Consider the following 27,991-nt stretch of genomic DNA (forward strand, 5'->3'; position numbering starts at 1 on the left):
TCATGCCAATAATTTGCATATAAACCTAAACGAGCTTTAATCAGAAATTCAAAAAACAATCATGTGAAAATCAAATGTTTTCGGAAATCGAACCCGCAATATCGATGTCACGGCGCCACAGCAAAACTACGTACTTCTTTGTTTTCTTTTCTGTCTTTTTTTGCGACTGAAGAGGACAAATGAATCACATTATTATATCTATATAGCACGGTAACCTAATTCCTGTACTCAAATGGTTAGAGGCAACATTTTCCCTCCCATTCTTCTCAATAAAACAGAGGTGTGTTTTTGTCGTGGCTATATATTAACCATGGCGTTTGAAATTCAAATTTGTTTATCAGAAATAAGTCTCAATGTATCATGAATATGTTGAAGAGGTCCAGTATTTTGAAGTTACTTCTGGAAATGTCCCTTTAAGGTGCAGACTTACCCAGCTTGACTTAATATCAATTATAAACAATTAAGCAATAATTAATCACTTCCTCGCGTTTATCAAAACGTTTGTTATTATTGAAATATGAAATGGAATAAGTTATTAAGGTATACATTGACAAAGCGACGAAGAAGTAAATTTAAACATTGTATGAAAGGCTGATAGTGGGATATTATCCAGTACTAATCCATCTGGAACTCTACATATTGATTACATATTCAGATACAACATGCATGCATTTACATTTTACAATGTTAATATCAAAATGTGTATTTCACACTGCGATATTTGAATTGTCTGTGCGTAGTAAAAAATATCTGAAGAGCTTGTAGCTTTGGAACAATGTCACCAACATGTTGTGACATATATTTTCATCGTATCCTAATAGAAAATATTGTATCATGCTAGTCACTGAAAAGCTGAAAACATGTATTGAAAATAGAAGTTGTATACTTGATCTATTCAAATGATATATTACGGACTGACAAAACATGTATGCCTTTGAAATTTAGTTATGAGTTGTGTTTTTAGTTCCAAGTTAACGCCCATACGTCTTATAAATACGATTATTTCTAAACATGCTATGTTAAAGCCTCATCTTATGAAGAGATATTTGCTACAGACCTAAAGCTGTCTTGATCATCTCCGCCCCTTTCTAAATGGTGAGATGGTTGGAATACTATTTTAAGAGTTCTCGTTCAACTCCAACAACCCAGGTGGAGTATAAATTGGTCTGGGGTGTATGTTGCGGTATCTGTGCTGTAGCATTCAAGTGAGGTGGTGTCACTATAAATGATGCCGTTGGAAGCACGGTCCCACTACAAACAGAACACATGACATCTCCAGCACACACACAGTCATACGCACATAGGGAGATTTTAGCCAGGTGGAATAGGACTAGTAGTTAGCGCCTGAATTACTCAAAATTGTATCATTAAATGTATATCTATGTACTGTAAAGTGCTTTAGAGTGGCTTATGTAAGCTAGATAGGGCGGTATATCAAATGCTGTGTATTATATTATTATTAGATAACATCTATAATTCATAAAGTGTCAACTGTATTGCACAGTTGACTAAATTTAATCATCGTTTAATAAACATTTTTGCATGAATATTATTCATTTTGACTATTTTGTACTTGCTTTGCCTTTTGTTTTGATTTAATGGACACACGATAAGCTTTCATTGCAATGTAATCAATGCATGACCAAGAAAATACCCCTACTTCCTTCTTAAGGTATAGTTCATTACAACTTATATATCTCGACACCATGTATGCATCTTTATACTAGACATAACAATCTTCTTTCGTGCCAAACACATCGGCAATGTAAGCTAGGAATCACAGAACCCGATCATTCTCCAGACGCGACAGTGTCAGACCTAAGTGTGCTGCCAGACAATATTTAGTTATGAAACATGCGTTGTTGTGGCATTAAGTTTGTCATATAACACACTAATTACATATCACCAGTCTACTCAAGTATGACAGATCGTCTCTGCATTGAATCCATACAAAAAAATCATTATCAGTCTATGAAATTGAATTCCATATTTAAAAAGTCGCCAGTCCTATTCAATAGTTGGTTCAGTGCGTCATACCCATGTGTGTATGCATTAAATGCCAGTCAGTGTATCTAAACAAACCAATGTGCATGATTAGCATGCTTTAATAGTGCAGAGTAAATCAGTATTTCGTTATATATTTTTGACGTATTTAGATATTTAAAAAAAATGCACATTCATATCCAACACATTGCGTAAAATAAACTGCATAACGATAAATACGGAGCCTATAGAAATATAACAGCATTTTCAATATCATATATTGTAACTACATACTAGACCAATACATAGTGCTACCAATAGGCTTGAATATCAGTTCGAAATAACACAATGTTATTTTAGGCGTGTTGTACGTGTTAAGGTTCCTGTCCCATTGCAGACGAAACGGTAGATAACTCCACTGTAATAGTTTTGTACACACAGAAACTTTCCCTAAATTTCGTTTTGGGTATAACTGGTGCAAAACGGTAAGGAATCTCTTGTTGATAATAAAGCTTAGTTGGTCTGAGGTGCATAGTTCATATAATGTGGTCTAGCCATTTATTTATTTTTTGCTGTTCATTTCATCTTTAGTTTTTTGAAGTTAATGTTCCATAAGGTATGGTTTTGATTTCAGGAACGATTTTACTTTAAGCTTTAACCTTGCCTAAAAAAACGTTTCCAATTCAGAGTTACAGTTTTTGACGGTGGTAAGAAGATCCTTAAAAGCGTTTTACTGGTTAAACAAGCCAACCCTTTGAATGATCCTACGTAAAGGGACTGGTAACATAAAAATATATATCAAAGATTATACATGGATGTTAATAATAAATCGTAAAATTGATATAATAATCAACAGACAATTTCAAATTCAACACATTATACAAATAGGCGCAGCCGTCATTATATTAGGAGGGTGTACGTGTATATGATGGTAATTATGTTAACTATATTTAACTATGTGCAATTTGAATATGTACAAAGTAATCTATATAGAATATGCTACTCATTAATATGTATTGCTAAATTCTTACATTTCTCCAAAGAATTTTATTTTCGCTAGGAAGGACGAATTCAAATATCTACTGAATGAAGACATTCCTCGACTGAACAAACACGGAAATACGCACACTCAAACACAAAGCGATTTGCAATATTACACTTCCATTATTTCTGTATCAAAACAACACAATTACTCATACAAATACGATATATTATTACTCATTTATCCCTTCATTATGACATCCAAACTGTGTATTCAAGCGACGTGTTGTGTAAACAGAACAACGCAGCTTTACAAAGCGGTCATGCATAATTACAGCCTGGCGACACCATCGCTGTATGTGTTGACTACAGAGTAGGGTGGTGGCGCTCCAAGTCCGGTGGGTAGTTGTATATCCGGTCGGAAGAGATTCTTCACTTTCTGTAAGAATCAACGGAATATGAAAACAAAATGAAAAGCATACAAAATATCAAATATTTTGTCTTTTTTGTTGTTGTAAAATTGCCACCTAAATTTTACAATATAACACTTATCTTAAAAGGTAACGAATAATAATGTTATTAAGATGTAATTATTAAAGTTGGATTATTTTCAGTTATCATATCTATCTAAAATTGCGTACATTATTGTAAAAAAATCTTACTGCTCTGAAAGTAATCCCTGGAGTAACAATGGTCTTGTACACCATATAAAGAGGAATGATCATCACCGAAGACAGCGCCATTAAGGCGCCTATAGCGTGCGCCCAAGTAGGATATTCGTAGTCCACATACTTCACCGCTTTCAACTTAATAAGACGGAACAGCAACACACCCTGTGAACATATAAAGATTTTAGATATGTTGTAATTTAAGTATTTAAGGGAAACATATTTCAAAACATCGATTATTGGAGTAACTATTGTCATTTTAAGATTTTTGGCTAAGCTTTTCGCACATCATAACTTTAAAAAAGTGCGTTGGTATTAATGAATAAACTGTTAACATACAAATGTATCCTGTAATATGATATCAGAATAATTTCTTGTTTTTTTCTCTAAATACAGATGTGAGACATTACACAAGACTTAATTAATCATATGTGAAAAGATAACAATACATTCTTGCTATGATTTTATGGACATGCAAAGTGAAAGTTTTTTAAAATACTGACGATTTCAAGGCAACTCAAAATAAGAGATATCACCTTCGGGGCAAATATCAGTTCTGGCGATGTGTTATCATATTTACTACAAAATATAATGGTTACGTAATTCTTATTTATAGTAATAAAATAAGTTGTTTTCGTTCTATTTGTGAACTGTTGTTTACTCACGAAGCAAATTGCTGGTGTCATGAACGTCCAGCAGAACTTGAAAAATCTGCTTGGGTAGAATCCGAACATACTCCGGAGGTTTTCATAGTACCTATTTACTCCTGAAACAGCACATCGGTGATAAAATAATTCCCAGAAATACGACGTAAGTTAACTCCTAATCAAAATAGGTTTACGATACATGAAGCCAAACAAATTCAATATTCCACGCACCATCTGGTCATCTCGTCCATTTAAGACTCAGTAGTACTTTATCTAAAAACACGTATATCATCATAGGAATTGAATTTGTATATATCGTAAATATATGATTAAATTTAATCAGCATTAAAAACCGATATGATAATCATGAAAATACATATAAAAATATGTTCGTATAATATAACGTAGACTGAGTAATTGTTTCCATTGAGGAAATAACCATATTAGACACCTTCATCGACTCCAAGAGCTACTTTCTCAGACTTTTAAAAAGAACGTCATTATGGTATAGCTTGCCATAGCCCCAAGATACTCTACCGACTCTGTGAGTTACTTTTTAGACTTCTAACATGAACTTTATTACGTTATAACTTACTGTAGCCCTAGGTTACTTCACCGAATCAGTGAGGCACTTTTTCTGATAACTTATAGGAACTTTATTATGTTATAACTTACAGTAGCACCAGGTTACTTTACCGACTCCGTGAGCTACGTTTTCATACTTCTAATAGGAGCTTCACTATGTTATAGCTTACCGTAGCCCCAGGGTAATTCAGCGACTCATGCCATCAGTGAGCTACTTACTTGGACTTCCAATAGGAAGCATAGTATTAAACTGTTTACCAAAGCCACGGGCTACTTCACCGAATCCTCGATCGACGGTTTCAAACTTTAAATAGAAGCTGCATGATGTGATACAATGTAGCTTACCATAGCCCCAAGATACAGCAATGCACTCGAAGAATATCAGACAAAGGAGGCAGAGACCGCTAGCGGAGTAATGGTTGAACAATTCAAACACATATATCCCACCCTATAGAATATATAAATATCTGCATGAAACCTGTAGTTAATAATGGGGAAAACATCATTAACAAAGCCATTAACAAAAAGGTAATACCAATTAAATGTTCAGTTTGAAATGTCTATATGATTTATAAAAGAAAATGGGCACAGTTATAATCTTTGATAACAAAGAACATACAGTCACAACAATTTATTTGATGACTAGTTTATCCAAACAAATTGAATAAAACATATCAATTAAAGTAAAATCTGTCAACATTTTGGTCGTATAGGACCGTTGTTGATTTTTCTTTATTTACAATTATTATATTGTATGTTATTGGCCCGTTATTACATCTGTATTTGCTTGATATATCTGTTATTTAAGAATGCTGCAGACTTCATCAGACAGAATTTAAACAAACATCCTACCTCAGTCACCATTGACAACCCTACGAGATAGGACGCGAAACACACACAAGCTATGAAGATCTCCCTGTTCTTCCTTAGGTATCGAGGCCATTCGTCTATCAGAGCGGTGAAGAATCCCTCCATTGTACAAAACTATAGAAGACATTTTAATCTGTAATTTGCACCCCTAAGTTGCCACTGTTATCATGTTTAACATTATAACACCGTTATATGGTTGTCTCCGTGTTATTAAAATAAACTAATAACGCAGTATGTTTGCCGGTTCAACACACTTTTGCATGATTGCTGTCAGTTATAGAAACAATTACAATATTTGACCTTGCCATAACCAATTATGTTATGTGTTGCCGGTGATAATAACCCTCACGAAGTAGGCAAATAAATGATCAAACTATTAACGTATATTTATATGATAAAAACATGTGCGTCAATAGCCATATTTATTCAGCCACTGATATCTCCAATAAAGAACAAAATATTACGAATGTTCAGGCAATTTAAAAAAAAAAAATATATATATACCTGACTGTCGAGTCCTAACATAAGGACCATGAGAAAGAAGAGCACAGCCCAAAGAGGTGAGATAGGAAGCTTGATGACAGCATTTGGGTAGGCAAGGAACGCCAAACCTGGACCTAAAATAGGACTACAATCATAAATGTATGTGTTCCTTTACTTTTAATAATTTAGTTTTAACTTAAATATGTCACATGGAAAAAAAATGTACTTATTTGGTAGTGGATTACGGTATCGAGAAACTAACTGTATGGAACGCCGAGTACTGAAAATGTATGATGATTCTTGAAACAATGACGTGATGAATATCAAGTTAATCTAATGGCGATTAAATGTAAGATAAATTGAAAACCAGATAATTACTTTAACTGATTGTTCGTAAAGCCATCCTTCAACCGTGTTCTATTTTAAGTCATATTTACGTGTAGAATGTGAAGTGAAACTAAGGTTTTACTCACACTTTACAGCATTCAAAATAGAAGCGAAAAATGACAATATATGCAAAATAAAAAAGTTTATATTTTTCACGGTGGCAAGACGTATGGTTAACAGTTTATGGAGATACTTTTCAATACAGACTGACGTTCTTAATAAAGTATTCCTTTTACACCAGACATATTACCGGAAACTGCGACGTCAGCAACAGCCATCTGTTGTTCCTTGGCCATGAATCCGATTACGGAAAATATGACAAAGCCAGCAAACACACTGGTGCAGCTGTTGAGAATAGAGATGAGCACGGCGTCTCTGAAGGTAAAATCACGACAGACTGTTACACTACATCATATTTATTAACGCATACAGTAAGGCTTGTTTTTCATCAGAAAAGCAGGAAAGTTGTTTCAGACCATCAACTACATCTGTAGACGTTTCGATGGTTAGAACTTTTTTTTTATTAATGTTAACTGCAGTAATTTTCATATCTTGGACAATTAAATTGCGGGATTGTATTGATAACTTGCTGCAAATATTTTAACGATTCGGGAAACTCCATCTTAATCCTTTGACTGAGAAGCAAGAACGTCGTTAAGCATAAGGTTTCATTGTGATAGGTTTCAGAGTTCCTGTGTGATAACATAAGCTGGGTGGCATAGCAACCAGAGCATTGCATGACAGACATATGCAAAAATGTTCAATCAATTAGTGAAGTTTATTTTTGGAAAAGACAAGATCTAAACTTACAGAACATATATGTGGATTATTTGATTATACAACAGAGCATGTCGCCGTGTGTGTATAAAGCCTCTTTAACTGTGTTATGATGTTTGTTTTCTGTGTATCATCTTTGAATCAATAAAGACAGCATTTCATTCTAAGGTCAACGTCATATCAAGCGAGGCGTCTAGTGTCATATTTACAAGTGTACAAATGACGTCATAACTAATCCACATGTCAATAGATGTGTCCAAATTATATTAAACGCTTTGACAGGTTCATACATCATCACTAACATAATTACCGGATCATTAAACTCCATCAGAAGCGTTCCGTGCGCATACGTGTATATTTATTCAAGGATGCCTGTCCCACTGGATACCACAAGTGAATAGTGAATTAAAGATTCGTGTCCCACTGCACACAAGTGAGTAGCAAATTAAAGATTCGTGTCCCACTGCACACAAGTGAGTAGCAAATTAAAGATCCGTGTCCCACTGCTAGCAAAAAAGGTAGAAAATCCATCTGTTCATTTAGTTTCTGAGCTGTAGCTATATCTGGTCAGGATACTTTTGTTGATTAAGTAGCTCAGATTGTTAGCGCGACAGTGTAATATATATATAAAAAAAAACGAAAAAAATACAAAATACAACTTTTGATATAGCGCCCTATCTCGCTAACGTAAGCTACCCTAAAGCGCTTTACAGACATAGATATACAATTTTATACAATCATAACAATAAGCATATACATTAATCAATAAAATATTGAGGAATTCGTAGGAGCTGCCTTATCAGGCGCTAACTACTAGTTCTATGCCACATGGGTAATAGCTCCCTATGTGTGAATGCCTGCGTATGTGCTAAAGATGTAAAGTGTTCTGTTTAAAGTGGGACCGTGCTTCCAACGGTATCATTTATAGTGACACCATACTTGGATGCTACAGCACAGATACCGCAACATCCACCCTAGACCATTTTATACTTCAACTGGGTTGTTTGAGTTGTGTGGGCAGGAGAAAAACACTTTCTTTGAATATTCCATGCGTACGACGACTTCGGGGATCGCACCCCGGCCGCCCATCGATCCCGTAATGATCTTATGTCCAGGGTTCTAATCCTGCTCTGGTCCCGTTGTATTTTTTCACTCAACTTGGAATACTGTAGTTGGTATTTTGTTTTTATCTTAATTTCATTCATTTACGTAAAATTCCCGCAATTTATGCTTTGAGGGGGATAATCAAACTTATACTTACATATTTCAGCTGTGGTACAGAGATTCTTAACAGACATCAACCAAATAGCATACATTGTAAGCAGTTTCCAATCGGAAACCGTCGGCACTTTTCGGAAACGCGAATTTCACGTTTACGGAAAATACCGACGGTTCCCGATTGAAACAGTGATTACCGAGTTGACTTACTTGTAGACGTTGTTGTTGTACTTGTTATAACTGCCCAGTGCGATCAGGGAGCCCAAACCGAGGCCATAGGAAAAGAAGATTTGTGTTACAGCGTCCAGCCAAACCTAAGTCATCGAGAAACTTACATTACAATAATCACAACGGTTACTTTGTTGTAATGTTTAGTTATAAAAAGGTGTGCAGTATGACGTTATGCAGTTTGATACATATGTTGATTTTTTTCTTAAATATCTATATGTTAACTTCTAAATTTCTTAAAGTCAGTTAATAAATGACTATGTTATGACATTATGTTATTGGTTGTTTCAAAACAATGTAACTTTATCAATAACTAGTGTATACACTAACGATTAGGTAAGATCATTTTTGAACATGATACTGCATTAATTACATGTACTTTCATATACTCACTACAGGGTCTTCTTACTAACTCTCAAATCTTCATTTATTCATAAACGAATTCGCTAATTCATTAACAAGAATTGGTCAATTCACTATGGCCTCCTTAATTCATCAATGTAAATGTTACTGCGCTAATGACTATTGTAAGTTCATTAATATTTGTACCATAAAGCATTGATGAATACGCTAATTTACTACTGATTACCTTAATCCACTTCTGACTATTTCCATTTACCAATGACTACGTTAATTCACTAATGACTCAGTTACTTCACTAATGACTCCGTTGATTCATTAATGACTCCTATAATTCACTAATGACTGCGTTAATTCACTAATGACTGCGTTAATTCACTAATGACTCCGTTAATTCAATAATGACTCCGTGAATTCATTAATGACTCCGTGAATTCATTAATGACTCCGTGATTTCACTAATGACTAAGTTAATTTACAAATAAATACGTTAATTCACTCATGACTCCGTTGATTCATTAATGACTCCTATAATGCACTAATGACTGCGTTAATTCACTAATGGCTCCGTTAATTCAATAATGACTCCGTGAATTCATTACTGACTCCGTGATTTCACTAATCACTAAGTTAATTTACAAATAAATACGTTAATTCACTAATGCCTCCGTTTATTCATTAATTACTCCGTGAATTCATTAATGACCCCGTGAATTCATTAATGACTCCGTGATTTAACTAATGACTAAGTTAATTTACAAATAAATACGTTAGTTAACTACTGACTCCGTTGATTCATTAATTACTACGTGAATTCATTAATGAGTCCGTGAATTACCTAATAACTAAATTAATTAACTAATGACTCCGTTGATTCATTAATTACTCCGTGAATTCATGAATGACTCCGTGAGTTCACTAATGACTAATTTAATTTACAAATAAATACGTTAATTCACTAATGACTGCGTTAATTCACTACTGACTCCGTTAATTCAATAATGACTCCGTGAATTCATTACTGACTCCGTGATTTCACTAATGACTAAGTTAATTTACAAAAAAATACGTTAATTCACTTATGACTCCGTTGATTCATTAATGACTCCTATAATGCACTAATGACTGCGTTAATTCCCTAATGACTGCGTTAATTCACTAATAACTCCGTTAATTCAATAATGACTCCGTGAATTCATTACTGACTCCGTGATTTCACTAATCACTAAGTTAATTTACAAATAAATACGTTAGTTAACTACTGACTCCGTTGATTCATTAATTACTCCGGGAATTCATTAATGAGTCCGTGAATTAACTAATAACTATATTAATTCACTAATGACACCGTTGATTCATAAATGGCTCCTATAATTCACTGATTACTGCGTCAATTCACTAATGATTCCGCTAATTCAATAATGACTCCGTGAGTTCACTAATGACTAATTTAATTTACAAATAAATACGTTAATTCACTTATGACTCCGTTTATTCATTAATTACTCCGTTAATTCATTAATGAGTCCGTGAATTACCTAATAACTAAATTAATTAACTAATGACTCCGTTGATTCATTAATTACTCCGTGAATTCATTAATGAGTCCGTGAATTAACTAATAACTATATTAATTCACTAATGACACCGTTGATTCATAAATGACTCCTATAATTCACTGATTACTGCGTCAATTCACTAATGACTCCGCTAATTCAATAATGACTCCGTGAGTTCACTAATGACTAAGTTAATTTACAAATAAATACGTTAATTCACTAATGACTGCGTTAATTCACTAATGACTCCTTTAATTCACTAATGACTCAGTGAATTCATTAATGACTGCGTTAATTCATTAATGAATCCGTGATTTCACTAATGACTAAGTTAATTTACAAATAAATACGTTAATTCACTAATGACTCCGTTGATTCATTAATTACTCCGTGAATTCATTAATGACTCCGTGAATTAACTAATAACTAAATTAATTCACTGATGACTCCGTTGATTCATAAATGACTCCTATAATTCACGGATAACTGCGTCAATTCACTAATGACTCCGTTAATCCAATAATGACTCCGTGAATTCATTAATGACTCCGTGAATTCATAGGAGTCATTTATGAATCAACTAATAACTAAATTAATTCACTAATGACTCCGTTGATTCATAAATGACTCCTATAATTCACGGATAACTGCGTCAATTCACTAATGACTCCGCTAATCCAATAATGACTCCGTGAATTCATTAATGACTCCGTGAATTCATTAATGACTCCGTGAGTGCACTAATGACTGAGTTAATTAACAAATAAATACGTTAATTCACTAATGACTCCGTTTATTCATTAATTACTCCTATAATTAACTGATAACTACGTTAATTCAATAATGACTTCATGAGTTCAGTAATTACTACGTTGATTTATTAATAAGACTCCGCAAATTCACTAATAATTCCGTTTAATTACTAGTGACTTAGTTATTCCTCTAATGACTCTTATAATTCACTGATAACTGCGTTAGTTCACTAATGACTCCGTGTATGCATTTATGACTCCGTGAGTTCGCTAATGACTAAGTTAATTTACAAATAAATACGTTGACTCATTAATGACTCCTATAACTCACTGATAACTGCGTTAATTCACTATTGACTCCGGTAATGAATTAATTACGACACTAATTCACTAATGATCCGTGAATTCAGTAATGACTCCGTTAATTTACTAATAAGACTCCGTAAATTCATTAATAATTTCTTTAATTACTTATGACTTAGTTATTCCTCTTATGACTCCGTTAATTCACTAATGACTCTGTGAATTGAATTATTGACTCCGTTAATTTACTACGCAAGTAATGCTTTATACATCGATAACAATGTTGTAACTAACATACATTAAAATGTCTTTGCTTATATTTTCAATTACAGGAAATCACTCGAGTAATTAGGATGTAACTTTCTATTCATTGGGCATTTAAGATATTAACTGTTTACCCCTGAATCCGCCAGTTTAGAGACATCTGGGTATATATAATACCGGATGCCATCCCACGCTCCCGGAAGTGTGACTCCTCTAATGAGGAGAATGGTTAACAGGATGTAAGGAAAGATTGCCGTGAAGTAGACTACCTACAACAGATGAAAATACGTCATTACTCCCCTAGTATGACTTCTCATGAACGGCTCAAGCAGAGCGATATCCTTGTCCACCAAATCGAATATTTTCTCAAATAGATTTCCGATTGGAACAATTCGTCATTTGAAGAACCACAAGTAAGATAACATTTAATGAATAACAATAAATTTACGATTTTTGGGTGAGATAAATGTAAACGTTGAAACAGACATATCAAGGAAACCTCAATTTAGTTGTCTATTGCTGATTTGATAGGCGAACGATACTATTGGAAAATGCAAACAATAAAAGGGGAAAAAAAGAAAAAAGGCATATTCTGAATTAATTTTCTGTTATCAAAAATTATCACTTTTACAATAATTTTTCTTAGCAGTGTAATAAACGACTCTTAATTGTTGAAAATTTTGGTAATTTGTTCACATTCAATGATTACCCTGTGCTAGCTGTGGGGAACATAAAACCAAAATGATTGTGATGTTTATTAAGTTACAATGTTTAGCCACTAAAAGCCATGAACTAATATCTTCGAAAAAAAACGAAAAATTTGAGATTACTAGCATAAATCACTCATGTGAGATATTAATAGAAGCATATCAACTCATTAGAAAGATTTGTTTTTGGCCTAAAATAGCTGCTTCGTTGTTAACTGACATAAGTATAAAATAAAGCATATGGTTCGATTGGGCTTTATGTTATCAAATCTGTATTTAAACATGGAACAATATTTTTCATGATTGCATCATGGTTTTTTGAAACATCTTCTTTTGATGGAAAATAAAAAAGTAAACAAAACAATGAGTTAACCAGTCATTCATAAATCTAATTTCCATGCATTAATATATACCTTTTAGGATATAACATTAGTTAAATATAACTATATACACGGCGATGCCTACCTTTCCGGTCCATGTGATACCTTTCCATATACAGAAATAACACAACACCCAGGCAAGGAGCAGACACAGGGCCAGCTGCCAACGTACCCTCCCAGGGTCGTCAACTCCCGTGCTCACCTCCAGAACATGGCGTCTAAAAGGTCAAACATCAGTCCTAAATTGCATCATAATCCTACTATATAAATTTACATTTTTGATGTCCAATGACTAGCACTATTTATTGCAGAGATCTTGAGCGCTTGAAGTAATAATGTTTTGTTTTGCTTAGTCTTGGCAAAACAATTTAACTGTTGTAACGAGTGTACCTTAATGAGTAGGTAAGTAGATATATGCGATTTACTTGAAAGTAACATCTGTTTTTAAAGTAGTACCCATATGAAAACACGTGCATATTGAACTTGCTTCATAGAACAAAGTTACATCTCATGCGGGTCGGTATTATCTTCATCAGCATTTTGTAACATAAAAGCAGAACAGATGTCCGCTTTTATATCTGGTATCCATATCAAACAAAAAATAGCGCGTTTTTAGCATTTTTATTTTTCCAGACCTTGTTCTCGTACAATATGCATACACAACTATATTTTTTATTTAAAAAACTCTTTTCGTAAAACCAATTACATCATGTACGTAAAATGAACAAACAGAATGTACTCACTCCCAATACTCTCGAACAGGGGAGGTAAATGGCATGGCGGTGCAGTTAAACCCCGCATACGACATCTCCATAGCAGTAACATTTTCGCCCATCGTCGTGTTGGCTTCCGTCCAACTAGTGCCATTTGTGCAGTTGTAGAATGACCACTGGCGATTGTACTCGGACTTACAGAGGTCTGTGTTCCACCAGTTACCACACGTTGACCAGGGAAGTATGTTAGTGAATGAGTTAAACAGATAGTAAATCGCCCAGGCCAAAATTACAACATAGAAAATGTTGAGCCATGCGGCCATAACGGCGGCGGCGTACCCGACACCTGCAGAGGAAATAGGACATTAATAAAATCGTCTATTTAACGTTTGTATATTGGGTAGAACATTCTTACATCATCAAATTGCAAAAGTTTCGGTTTATCTGAGAACTTTCCTCTGAGGTAATAAAAACTTCCACTATAATTGTTTTACATGTCAATAGTTCAATAAGTGATAAATATTATTCAATCATGCCTGAAAGCTATAATCGTTAAGAAGGAATTGTGACGTTTCCATCAACAAAAGATATCGTTCATAATCAAAAGGCGCCTTATTATAGCAGAGAGATTGGCATACAACGCGTTCCTCCCAATCAAATTTTTTACTATTACATCTATCTAACGATGTACGCAAAAGTATTCCCTATGTGATATCATTCTACCATAATACACTTTAACCATACCACTAGAACTAAAGATTTGTTTAATATTAAACTCACAAATCTCCATTTTCTGTTGCAATATACTTGAAGAATATTTAACGTGTATCAATATGTATCAATAAGCATAGCTCATAGCGTCAGGCTAGAGAAGCATAATGTGAAAAGGCAATACGTAAGGATACTGGTAGGTATATCACTGTTTAATGATTTATACAATAGTTTGAAGAATTTTAGAAAATATTAATTCGTTACAGTTTACGCTAAATTTCTAAGTTTTGTGTAGTTTTGGGGAAACATTCAAAAAGACTTATGTTTCCCGGGGATATGGGAAATATTAAACAACACAAATACTTTTTGATCTTTATAAAGGCTCAGTAAAACAATATTTATAACACAACTATTACAATAAATACATCAGGAATATGTTAATGACATCTTACACGTTATGACCATCCATAATGTCACTTTTGTTCTATATTTAGGTAAAGATGAGGTCATATCTTGTATAATATCCTGTTACAGTGAAAAAAGTGTACATAGCTAAAAGAAATGCATTTTCTTATAAGTAACAGGACATCGAAGAGCCAATATTTTTACAAGTGCATTTATCTTAGAGTAAATTATTAACATAAACTTAAACAGTGATATATCCAATTTTTAATGCATGCGCTTTAAAAAGATAGAGTGTAAGATGGTGAAATTTTGATTGTTTTCAAATTTGACATGTTCTTACTATTACATATAACCCAAAGTGTGTGCTACGATATTGTATTTGACAGTTGCTTTTATGTTGCGTCAGCTAAGATTATATCACAGTGTTTTTTTAATATAACCTTTGAAAATTGGAGATATTTTCCAGACACTGAGGCCCCCAGTACTCTGCCATTGTCCTAGTGAGAGCTCCAGAAAGTACATAGGTATCCCAGCAAACACGGAAGTCAGTAGGTACGGGATGAGGAAGGCTCCTGTCAAGAAAGAGAAGTATTATTGTGTCTTTACTCATTCATGAATACCGTACATATGAGATATATGGTGGAAGATGGATGTCGCGTTTGATCGCCATTAAAAGAGGAACACAATGTGGCCCCTGATCTTTGAATTTTTTCTTCTGAGATTTGAATATTGTGCTTAGACCGAGTAAACTGTTTCAGGAGATGGTACTATAAGTCCGGTGCAAATATAACGAAATGTTTACATCATGCTTACCTTTTAAAAATTGCTTTACAGAAATCAAGGTACCTACTGCTACCCCCTACATGTTATACATATAAGTGGAAACTAATGTGGGGACCGCCTGCAGAAATAGGGATTTTCTTTTGTACCATCTGCTTTGGAACAAAAAGTTGTCAAAATAAACTTTGTTCACCCATTTTAAATCTTTATGTTTCTCTGTCCTTATTTACAACCTTTTTGTCTCCCAGCGTCTCGGTAATATTTTAAGTTTTGGTCTTAGTGTTGAACGTTTCCAAAAGGGGGAGGCATTGGGTTCTGTGCCAAGAGTGGGAAATACCAAACCTTTAACAATGGTAGTTGGTATCACTTGCTAAACGTTCGGAGTCGCCGCAACGGTATTTCAGTGAGAAAGTGAGAAAACAAATGGCATTGTCCCCGTGAGGTTTGAAGGGCGAATCCAAAAAGTATTCCAATGTTTTTCTGCTTATGGAAATTCGAAGTCATATGCATGTCGACTTTTTCAGGGAAATTGACGACATGTTTATTAACATAATCGATTATCTAAAGTACGCAACTTACACAACCAGTAATATATGTAGACAAAACTATTCCTAGAAAATGCATTGTGACCTGTTTGGTGATCACGTCTGCTTGCCAAGCTACGTATCGAGGTATACCGTTTGATTGTTACCATATAACTTATCATGATAAAAAAAAACATCAGCATGACTACTTCAGCAATAATATTAAATCAGAATATTACAAGAAAACAAGGTCATTGTTTGATGTCCTCACCCATGGATTCTGTAACTAATATCGTTGCTGCCGATTGCCTTAATATATCCTCTGATTAAAATGATCGTTACAGCTCAACCGAATATTCCCTCTATTCTTGGTACTACAGGAAACCTTGGTATCTCTATCTAATATAAGTACGAAAGGTAACCCATGTTTCTACTCTAATATGCCTACTATAGGTAACCCTTGGTTCTTACTAATATGGTTATTACTGGTGACCCTATTATTTCTATCTTATATTGAACAACAGGTAAGCGCAGCATCTACTATATTAAATAAAAACATTACACCACAATATCTACTCTTTCTCATATGTAAAAGTCACGTACGTAACACCTCTATATAATCTGGTTACAAAAAGGTCAACCTTATTTCTCCCTTGTTTATTACAGTGACAACAAGACACCTACGTATCTACCCCGTTTATGTGGGAACACCAGATTACTCTTGTCCCTTCCCTGTTTAATGCAGTTACAATAGGTTAACCTTGTATCTCCCCTTTTTATGGGGTAATACAAGGTGACTCTTGTATCTCCCCTGCTTAATGCGGTAACTACGGGTCATCTTTGCATCTAACCTGTTTAATGCGGTTACAATACACTTGTAGGCCATCCTGGTATCTGACTTGATTAATACGGTAACAACAGTCATCCCTGTATCTCCCTTGTTTAATGCGATACAATAGGCTACTCTTGTATCTCCCTTGTTAAATGTGCTTACAACAGACATCCCTGTTTCTCCCCAGTTTAATGTGGTTACAACAGACATTCTTGTTTCTCCCCTCTTTAATGCGGTACAACAGTCATCCTTGTATCTCCCCTGTTTAATGCGGTAACAATAGGTCAACCTTGTATTTCCTCTGTTTAAAGCCGTTACAACAGGTCCACTTGTATCTCCCCAGTTAAATGTGGTTACAACAGTCATCCTTGTATCTCCCCTGTTTAATGCGGTTACAACAGTCATCATTGTATGTCCCCTGTTCAATGCGGTACAACAGTCATACTTGTATCTCCCCTGTTTAATGCGGTACAACAGTCATCATTGTATGTCCCCTGTTCAATGCGGTACAACAGTCATACTTGTATCTCCCCTGTTTAATGCGGTTACAACAGTCATCATTGTTTGTCCCCTGTTTAATGCGGTACAACAGTCATCATTGTATGTCCCCTGTTCAATGCGGTACAACAGTCATTCTTGTATCTCCCCTGTTTAATGCTGTTACAACAGTCATCATTGTTTGTCCCCTGTCTAATGCGGTACAACAGTCATCATGTTCAATGCGGTACAACAGTCATCCTTGTATCTCCCCTGTTTAATGGGGTTACAACAGTCATCATTGTATGTCCCCCCTCATCATTGTATCTCCCCTGTTTAATGCGGTTACAACAGTCATCATTGTATCTCCTCTGTTTAATGTGGTTACAACGGTCATCATTTTATATCCCCTGTTTGATGTGGTTACAACAGTCATCATTGTATCTCCCCTGTTTGATGCGGTTGCAATAGGTCATCCTTGTATCTCGCCAGTTTAATGCTGTTACAATAGGTCAACCTTGTATGTCCCCTGTTTAATGTGGTTACAAGAGTCATACTTGTATCTCCCCAGTTAAATGCGGTTACAATAGGTCAACCTTGTATCTCCCCTGTTTGATGCGGTTGCAATAGGTCATCCTTGTATCTCGCCAGTTTAATGCTGGTACAATAGGTCAACCTTGTATGTCCCCTGTTTAATGCGGTTACAAGAGTCATACTTGTATCTCCCCAGTTTAATGCGGTACAACAGTCATCCTTGTATGTCCCCTGTTTAATGCGGTACAACAGTCATCATTGTATGTCCCCTGTTTAATGCGGTTACAACAGTCATCATTGTGTGTCCCCTGTTTAATGCGGTACAACAGGCATCATTGTATGTCCCCTGTTTAATGCGGTTACAACAGTCATCCTTGTATCTCCCCTGTTTAATGCGGTACAACAGGTCATCCTTGTATCTCGCCAGTTTACTGCTGTTACAATAGGTCAACCTTGTATGTCCCCTGTTTAATGCTGGTACAACAGTCATCCTTGTATCTCCCCTGTTTAATGCGGTTACTACAGTCATCCTTGTATCTCCCCTGTTTAATGCGGTACAACAGGTCATCCTTGTATCTCGCCAGTTTACTGCTGTTACAATAGGTCAACCTTGTATGTCCCCTGTTTATTGTGGTTACAAGAGTCATACTTGTATCTCCCCAGTTAAATGCGGTTACAATAGGTCAACCTTGTATCTCCCCTGTTTAATGCGGTTACAAGAGTCATACTTGTATTCATTCTTGTATCTCGCCAGTTTAATGCTGTTACAATAGGTCAACCATGTATGTCCCCTGTTTAATGCGGTTACAAGAGTCATACTTGTATTCATTCTTGTATCTCGCCAGTTTAATGCTGTTACAATAGGTCAACCATGTATGTCCCCTGTTTAATGCGGTTACAAGAGTCATACTTGTATCTCCCCTGTTTAATGCGGTTACAACAGTCAACCTTGTATCTCCACTGTTTAATGCGGTACAACAGTCATCATTGTATGTCCCCTGTTTAATGCGTTTACAACAGTCATCATTGTATGTCCCCTGTTTAATGTGGTTACAAGAGTCATACTTGTATCTCCCCAGTTAAATGCGGTTACAATAGGTCAACCTTGTATCTCCCCTGTTTAATGCGGTTACAAGAGTCATACTTGTATCTCCCCTGTTTAATGCGGTTACAACAGTAATCATTGTATGTCCCCTGTTTAATGCGGTTACAACAGTCATCATTATATCTCCCCTGTTTAATGCGGTACAACAGGTCATCCTTGTATCTCCCCTGTTTAATGCCGTTACAACAGTCATCATTGTATCTCCTCTGTTTAATGTGGTTACAACGGTCATCATTTTATATTATCTCCCCTGTTTAATGCGGTTACAACAGTCATAATTGTATCTCCTCTGTTTAATGTGGTTACAACGGTCATCATTTTATATTATCTCCCCTGTTTAATGCGGTTACAACAGTCAACCTTGTATCTCCACTGTTTAATGCGGTACAACAGTCATCATTGGTTACAACAGTCATCATTGTATGTCCCCTGTTTAATGCGGTACAACAGTCATCCTTGTATGTCCCCTGTTTAATGCGGTTACAACAGTCATCCTTGTATCTCCACTGTTTAATGCGGTACAACAGTCATCATTGGTTACAACAGTCATCATTGTATGTCCCCTGTTTAATGCGGTTACAACAGTCATGTATCTCCCCAGTTAAATGCGGTTACAATAGGTCAACCTTGTATCTCCCCTGTTTGATGCGGTTGCAATAGGTCATCCTTTTATCTCGCCAGTTTAATGCTGTTACAATAGGTCAACCTTGTATATCCCCTGTTTAATGTGGTTACAAGAGTCATACTTGTATCTCCCCAGTTTAATGCGGTTACAATAGGTCAACCTTGTATCTCCCCTGTTTGATGCGGTTGCAATAGGCTTGTATCTCGCCAGTTTAATGCTGTTACAATAGGTCAACCTGGTATGTCCCCTGTTTAATGCGGTTACAAGAGTCATACTTGTATCTCCCCTGTTTAATGCGGTTACAACAGTCATCCTTGTATCTCCCCTGTTAAATGCGGTTACAACAGTCATCATTGTATCTGCCCTGTTTAATGCGGTACAACAGTCATCCTTGTATCTCCCCTGTTCAGGTCATCCTTGTATCTCGCCAGTTTAATGCTGTTACAATAGGTCAACCTTGTATCTCCCCTGTTTAATGCGGTACAACAGGCATCCTTGTATCTCCCCTGTTTAATGCGGTACAACAGTCAGCATTGTATGTCCCCTGTTTAATGCGGTACAACAGGTCATCCTTGTATCTCCCCTGTTTAATGCGTTACAACAGGACCTCCTTGTATCTCCCCTGTTTAATGCCGTTACAACAGACATCATTGTATCTCCTCTGTTTAATGTGGTTACAACGGTCATCCTTGTATCTCCCCTGTTTAATGCGGTACAACAGTCATCATTGTATCTCCCCTGTTTAATGCGTTACAACAGGTCATCCTTGTATCTCCCCTGTTTAATGCCGTTACAACAGTCATCATTGTATCTCCTCTGTTTAATGTGGTTACAACGGTCATCATTTTATATCCCCTGTTTAATGTGGTTACAACAGTCATCCTTGTATCTCCCCTGTTTGATGCGGTTGCAATAGGTCATCCTTGTATCTCGCCAGTTTAATACTGTTACAATAGGTCAACCTTGTATGTCCCCTGTTTAATGCGGTTACAAGAGTCCTGTTTAATGCGGTTACAAGAGTCATACTTGTATCTCCCCTGTTTAATGCGGTTACAACAGGTCATCCTTGTATCTCGCCAGTTTAATGCTGTTGCAATAGGTCAACCTTGTATGTCCCCTGTTTAATGCGGTTACAAGAGTCCTGTTTAATGCGGTTACAAGAGTCATACTTGTCTCCCCCCAGTTTAATGCGGTTACAATAGGTCAACCTTGTATCTCCCCTGTTTGATGCGGTTGCAATAGGTCATCCTTGTATCTCGCCAATTTAATGCTGTTACAATAGGTCAACCTTGTATGTCCCCTGTTTAATGTGGTTACAAGAGTCATACTTGTATCTTCCCAGTTTAATGCGGTCACAATAGGTCAACCTTGTATCTCCCCTGTTTGATGCGGTTGCAATAGGTCATCCTTGTATCTCGCCAATTTAATGCTGTTACAATAGGTCAACCTTGTATGTCCCCTGTTTAATGTGGTTACAAGAGTCATACTTGTATCTTCCCAGTTTAATGCGGTTACAATAGGTCAACCTTGTATCGCCCCTGTTTGATGCGATTGCAATAGGTCATCCTTGTATCTCGCCAGTTAAATGTGGTTACAATAGGTCAAACTTGTATGTGCAATAGGTCATCCTTGTATCTCGCCAGTTTATTGCTGTTACAATAGGTCATCCTTGTATGTCCCCTGTTTAATGTGGTTACAAGAGTCATACTTGTATCTTCCCAGTTTAATGCGGTTACAATAGGTCAACCTTGTATCGCCCCTGTTTGATGCGATTGCAATAGGTCATCCTTGTATCTCGCCAGTTTAATGCTGTTACAATAGGATTGTATGTCCCCTGTTTAATGCGGTACAACAGTCATCCTTGTATGTCCCCTGTTTATTGCGGTACAACAGTCATCCTTGTATGTCCCCTGTTTAATGCGGTACAACAGTCATCCTTGTATGTCCCCTGTTTAATGCGGTACAACAGTCATCCTTGTATGTCCCCTGTTTATTGCGGTACAACAGTCATCCTTGTATGTCCCCTGTTTATTGCGGTACAACAGTCATCCTTGTATGTCCCCTGTTTAATGCGGTTACAACAGTCATCCTTGTATCTCCCCTGTTTGATGCGATTGCAATAGGTCATCCTTGTATCTCGCCAGTTAAATGTGGTTACAATAGGTCAAACTTGTATGTCCCCTGTTTAATGCGGTTACAAGAGTCATACTTGTATCTCCCCTGTTTAATGCGGTTACAACAGTCATCATTTTATACCCCCTGTTTGATGCGGTTGCAATAGGTCATCCTTGTATCTCGCCAGTTTAATGCTGTTACAATAGGTCAACCTTGTATGTCCCCTGTTTAATGCGGTTACAAGAGTCATACTTGTATCTCCCCAGTTTAATGCGGTTACAATAGGTCAACCTTGTATCTCCCCTGTTTGATGCGATTGCAATAGGTCATCCTTGTATCTCGCCAGTTTAATGCTGTTACAATAGGTCAACCTTGTATGTCCCCTGTTTAATGCTGGTACAACAGTCATCATTGTATCTCCCCTGTTTAATGCTGGTACAACAGTCATCCTTGTATCTCCCCTGTTTAATGCGGTTACAACAGTCATCCTTGTATCTCCCCTGTTTGATGCGATTGCAATAGGTCAACCTGGTATCTCCCCTGTTTAATGCGGTTACAACAGTCAACCTGGTATATCCCCTATTTAATGCGGTTTCAACAGTATTCCTTGTATGTCCCCAGTTAAATGCGGTTTCAAAAGTCAACCTTGTAGCTCCCCTTTTTAATGTAGTTACAACAGTTATCCTTATATCATCCATGTTTAATGCGGTTATAAAAGGTCACTCTCGTCCCTCCCCTGTTTCATACGGTTACAATAGGTCACCCTTGTATCCCCCCACCCCCACCCCCACCCCCACTTGTTTAATACGGTAACAATACGTTACCCTTGTATCTCCCCTGTTTCATGCGGTCGCAACAGGTCACCTTTGTATTTCTTAATTTTTCTTTACCACATGACACCCATGCATCAAATATATCTTTACATGTTTTATGCCTTTTATATATTGGGTATACAGGTCACTCTGTATGGTGTTATAATACGGTTACTATAGGTAACTTAAGAAAGGTAGCTAAGGATACGATAAGAGTATTTGAGGTACATGAAAATAATTTAACTAACATGAGTGCATTGTGCGTATGATTATTTGTCACCTTTCTAATTTGTAACACTCTTTCGGATTGGATATCTTACCGGGGATCTATATTCCTATAGACCCCGCTCTGTCGGGATCTTAAAAATCACGTGCAAGGGGAGATAACTCAAACTAGAATATCTCTTTATAACAACAAAGATGGCGTCAGACACACGCAAGCGCTCGAGGTTTTACCAATCACTCACAGGATGAAATAGCCTACAAGCAATCTAATAAGACAGCAAAGTCAACGGAGCAGGCAAGGGTGCTTATTACAAAGATGGTTGTGTATTGTCCGAAATATTGCCTGCCGAAACGGCGTCCTTTAGGGGCTATTTTGGTAGCAGTCAAGTTTAACTCAAACTCACAAAGTGACTTATAATTTTGCAGAAAGAAAAAAAAAAAAAAAAAGATTGTCAGGGGGACAAATTCGTTATTTCTGGGTTAGGCGGGGTCTTCTGGCTCATAGACCCCTTTGGTCTGTATAGACCCCTCGCCTTCGTCTTGGGGTATATGAACCCGTAGACCCCTCTTAACCCAGATATAAAGAATAATATTCCACGAGGGCTTCAGCCCGAAAGCATGCAACCTGATAGGCCAGATATTTGGGGTATTGAAATGATTACATGTCTACATTTATTTTCATAGGCATTTTACGTTTTGGAAAGTGTTAATTTTCAATACGCCTTATTAATGGTTATTTTACTTCCTAAATAACTTACCTGAAAGGAACCATGGTGGACAAAATGAAATTTATTGACAGAGTAAAGACATCACTTCACAATAACGTAAAATAGTTATAAAATGTTTGGAATCCATTCTTATTTCAATTCGTCAATTCGATCAATGATGAAAATCGATTAGTTTCAGTCGAAAAGGAGTTCTAGATAGTGGATCATACAACATCGTATAGACTTGCAGCATATGTAATACAGACCTTTTATTTAATTGGCTGAAATATCGCTGTATCTCCTGGTAAGATTCACCCGGTATGTAATACAGCTCTGTACACAACAAAGTATATTTATTCCATAAAAGCTCCTAGCAGGTGGACTAGCATAAACAAGAGTCGTAAACAAACATAAAAAAGAAGAATTATTTTTTGACAATAATCATTTTAGATCCTATTTTCGCCACATTCTGTCAAAACATCGCCATTAATACGACAAGAGTATTTTGTTACATGTATGAAAAAATTGAGTAATATCAAAGGCCTAGACTTTCCTCACATCTATGCCCTGCATATAATTAAAGCCCTTTACAAATTTATACACAAGATGAATGACGCTTCAGACATAAGAATACCTCTGATTCATAATTCGGGGGGATTTGGGCTATTGCTCGACCAGTTTTGATGGAAAATCCTCCTTATTGAAAACGTTTTCAAAAGAGGAACATGACTCCCTTCAACGATTGATTGATATGATAGATGACAAGAACATTTAAAAGTAGATGAGGAAAATAGTTCCTTTATGGAAGTCACAGTATTTCCCACGAGAGCTACATAGAAGTTATACAACGAGTGGTTGTTGAATATGGTATTTATTTCACTCGAGTGAGTTAATTTTCAAAAGTTACAAAAGACACGAGCTTTAGCGAATGTCTTTCTGTAACTTTTGAAAATTAACAAACGAGAGTGAAATAAATACCATACTCCACAACCACGAGTCGTGTGATCTGTTTCTACCACAATCTCATGATCAGTCTGAAATAACATACGCACATGTGTTTGTTGACAAGGCTGGCGTAGTGATATGACACATATGTAAAAAGTCACTCATTAATATTCAAAAATGGCTTTTTTTTTTTTACAAATCTAATAATTGTCAAAACTAATGTTTCGGCAACGACTTCATGAAAAAATATAATAGATGAACGACTTTAAATATTAAGAGTAGCATTATTGCATTAATTTATATAAATTAACCACGGACTATATGCGCGTAAGCATATCGTACGAAGTATGCCTCCCTCCAAGTGACGAAGACGAACTTATCTCTGTCAATGTCCAAAACCATAGGCCTACGTTTCTTCTTGACGGTTCTATGTTTGACGTTTATAGTGAAAGTTCAGCCATAGTCAGACCGTCCAAAAAGCGATAACGGGACGTTGGGAGAACGAAATATTTTCCGACACTGTGCCAGATCTTATTTTGGTTTCACGACCTGGACACGCGACGGTGTGACGTCGAAACGATATTGAGCGTCTGTAGCAATTTTGCCTAAAACTAGCGATCAAATCTTTAAGTATCATCTTCTTTTAATATTGCCTTAATAACCCCCTTTCCCGCATAACCTCACAAAGTCACCAACATTTGTCGAATGTTGACAGCAGACGACGTAAACAAAACAGATTGTGGCAAAAAGCACGTGGAAAAAGTCGTCCCGGTCAAAGTTCATCTTCTCGACCAATCAAAACTCGTGTAGGTCATATACCACGTGTGGCATATAACTCATATTTATCTAACAGTCTGCGTGTTTATACAATGATCTGAGAGTGGAATTACACAGCGTATTGTGGTAGAAACATTTTTATTACCTCTGTGTGTGTTTATACTCGAAATAAAAGGGTTGGAATTTAATGACAAAGAAAGGGGAGAAACAAATAGTTCAAATATAAGGATAACAATATTTCATAGCTGGTACCAAGGAGAGTCGCACTATTCCAAACCCTTTTTGCATTAACAGTTTAACGATTCTTTTCAACGAGTATTAATTAATTATTGAGCCATTTATTCATTTTTTGAATAATCTGTAACACATTATCTGTAATCTGTTTGAAGATAAAGAATAACTGGGAAGAACATAAGTTCATACATAATGGTTGCAGTGTCTTGGAGTGATGTGTCACATTAATTTCTAAGCGTCCCTTTGGTTTGGTTGTGTTTTACGTCTTATTAACAGCTATGGTCATTTAAGAACGTGCCAGGTTTTGGTGGTGGAGGAAAGCCGACGTTCGCGGAGAAAAACCAACGACCTATGACAAGTACGTGGCGGCTGCCCCACGTAGGTCTCGAACCCGCAACCCAGTGGTGGAGGGCTAGTGGTAGCAGAATGTCAAACGCCTTAACCACTTGGCCATGAGGCCCCCTCACAGCGTCCCTTTGTCAAAAATTGGAACATTCACATTACAAACAAAGTCGTTAAGTTCTTTGAAATAGGTCTGATACAGCAATGACATTATAAAGGACGTGGCATATCCCAATGAAAGGACAGAACAAGAGATGGAATGCTATTAGTAGCTCAGCTTTCAATGGTAATAGTAGTTTTAGTTGATCGCAAATTTTCATGAAATGCCATCGTTTTTTACGATTTGTGTTGCATTTGTGATTATTGTCAAAAATAGTTCATTATATAATTGTGTAGATTCCAGTCGTCTTTGTCTGTAATAATTGTACTTCAAAAAAAGGGCAGATCGACCTGAATATTTAACACAGTTTTGTCTTAACTCTCATATATCACAGACATACCCATGTATATCATAAAGTATCAATATTAGGTTAAAAGGAAGGACGGATTCGAAAATTTGATAAGTCGTTATTCGGAGTTATTACGAATTCGATATTACTAAAAGACCAATATCTTTCATACGATACAGCTATTAACAATCAAATAGAGTTCAAGTATCAAATAATAAGTATTAAGTTGTTGTTTTTGCGCATGTCATATTTGTTTCTGGTAAACTAATATGGTATTTACGGATGATGTTATGGGGTAACAAAAAGCACAGCACATTACATTGTGAATAGACGCCCGCGTAACATTTCAAATGTAGGTCATCACGGCTAGGATACTAGTACGCACACTACTGGATGCTGAGCAGCTCATTGATATAAAACAATTTATATGAATACCTATCCTCTATTATCACTCCCCTTTTTTCAATTTATTTGTTTAACATCTACGACAATGCAATAGGTGGTATGCAGATTATTGGAAGAGGAAGAACATTTTCATTTTATTTCATTTTATTTATTCCGTTTTGTTTGTTTATTTTATATTTTACATTATATTTTGTCATGTGTCTGTTATTTATTTTTTTATATATATATTAGTGTTTTTTGGGGTTTTTTTAAATGTAATCGAATGTTTCCACTCATAATTATGTTTTAATTGATATTGAGAAAATATTGCAAAAAATTATTATAGCTTTGTCAATATGTTTGATGTATGCCAATATTTCTATAACTCATCAATGACATTTCTCACATTAAGACAAACACTTTGGTTCAATGTGAAAAAAACACATGCTGTTTGTACAAACGACACATTTTATTCTTTACGCTTTTCGATTTTCATTTCCTCTATACCAGTGAGTTAAATCCGGAGCTCGTGTGGTGAATTATTTGTTACATTAAGGACATCCTCACAAACACAACGTGTTGTTGTTGTTTTTTTTTTTTTAAATATATCATTATTACCATAGACTATTCTTATCTATATAAAGTTTCTAATTTGTTACAAATTATTCAAATGCAAAAATAGTACATGAATCATATCATACTTTTATGCGTACACAATATACGGTGTATGTTATATAATAAATGATTATATGTATTGAATATATATTTTAAACGTTTTATATTATCATTTAACAATGAGTGTCAGTATACCTACCCCCTCCGTTACGGTAACATAGATAAGGAAACCTCCATATATTTCCAAGTCCTACACAGTAGCCGACACAGGCTAACACAAATTCTATTTTCCCAGCCCATGTCTCCCTCTCGACCTTTTCCCTAGTATTCGCTTCAGCAGCTCCCAGCGCTTCACCATCGTTCACGACGGTCAACTTTTCTACTTCGTGAGCTTGAATCATTTTGTGTGTACAATGTATTACTAAACTTATGGCTGTGTCGGAGTAATAAAGTGTAGGTTACGGGTCTCTTTTGTCATAAAATGTTAAACTGGAACGTGTGAATGACTTAAGTAGATATTTTTATAAT

At 36.0% G+C, this 27,991-nt stretch overlaps 1 protein-coding gene across 1 annotated transcript; it reads right to left on the reverse strand.

The window, feature by feature from the left end:
• Positions 1-3,046: 3,046 nt before the first annotated feature.
• LOC110443918 (sodium- and chloride-dependent GABA transporter 1-like) lies at positions 3,047-27,864 on the reverse strand. Its single transcript, XM_021488379.1, has 13 exons — positions 27,663-27,864; positions 15,422-15,553; positions 13,896-14,211; positions 13,238-13,370; positions 12,200-12,334; positions 8,810-8,913; positions 6,855-6,979; positions 6,239-6,351; positions 5,717-5,848; positions 5,210-5,312; positions 4,298-4,398; positions 3,627-3,797; positions 3,047-3,403 (listed from the first exon to the last, which is right to left on the reverse strand). The coding sequence occupies exons 1-13, from the start codon at positions 27,862-27,864 to the stop codon at positions 3,296-3,298; spliced, it is 1,875 nt and encodes a 624-aa protein (XP_021344054.1). The 3' UTR covers positions 3,047-3,295.
• Positions 27,865-27,991: the final 127 nt, after the last annotated feature.

The sequence above is a fragment of the Mizuhopecten yessoensis genome, unplaced genomic scaffold (genome assembly GCF_002113885.1).
Source record: "Mizuhopecten yessoensis strain PY_sf001 unplaced genomic scaffold, ASM211388v2 scaffold716361, whole genome shotgun sequence".
NCBI lineage: Eukaryota > Metazoa > Mollusca > Bivalvia > Pectinida > Pectinidae > Mizuhopecten > Mizuhopecten yessoensis.

Coding starts and splice junctions, on each gene's coding strand:
- LOC110443918 (XM_021488379.1), bottom strand. CDS start 27,864: ATGATTCAAGCTCACGAAGTAGAAAAGTTGACCGTCGTGAACGATGGT. Junction 15,554..27,662: donor ATGTTACCGTAACGGAGGGG/GTAGGTATACTG, acceptor CTTTCTTGACAG/GAGCCTTCCTCATCCCGTAC. Junction 12,335..13,237: donor GTATCACATGGACCGGAAAG/GTAGGCATCGCC, acceptor CATCTGTTGTAG/GTAGTCTACTTCACGGCAAT.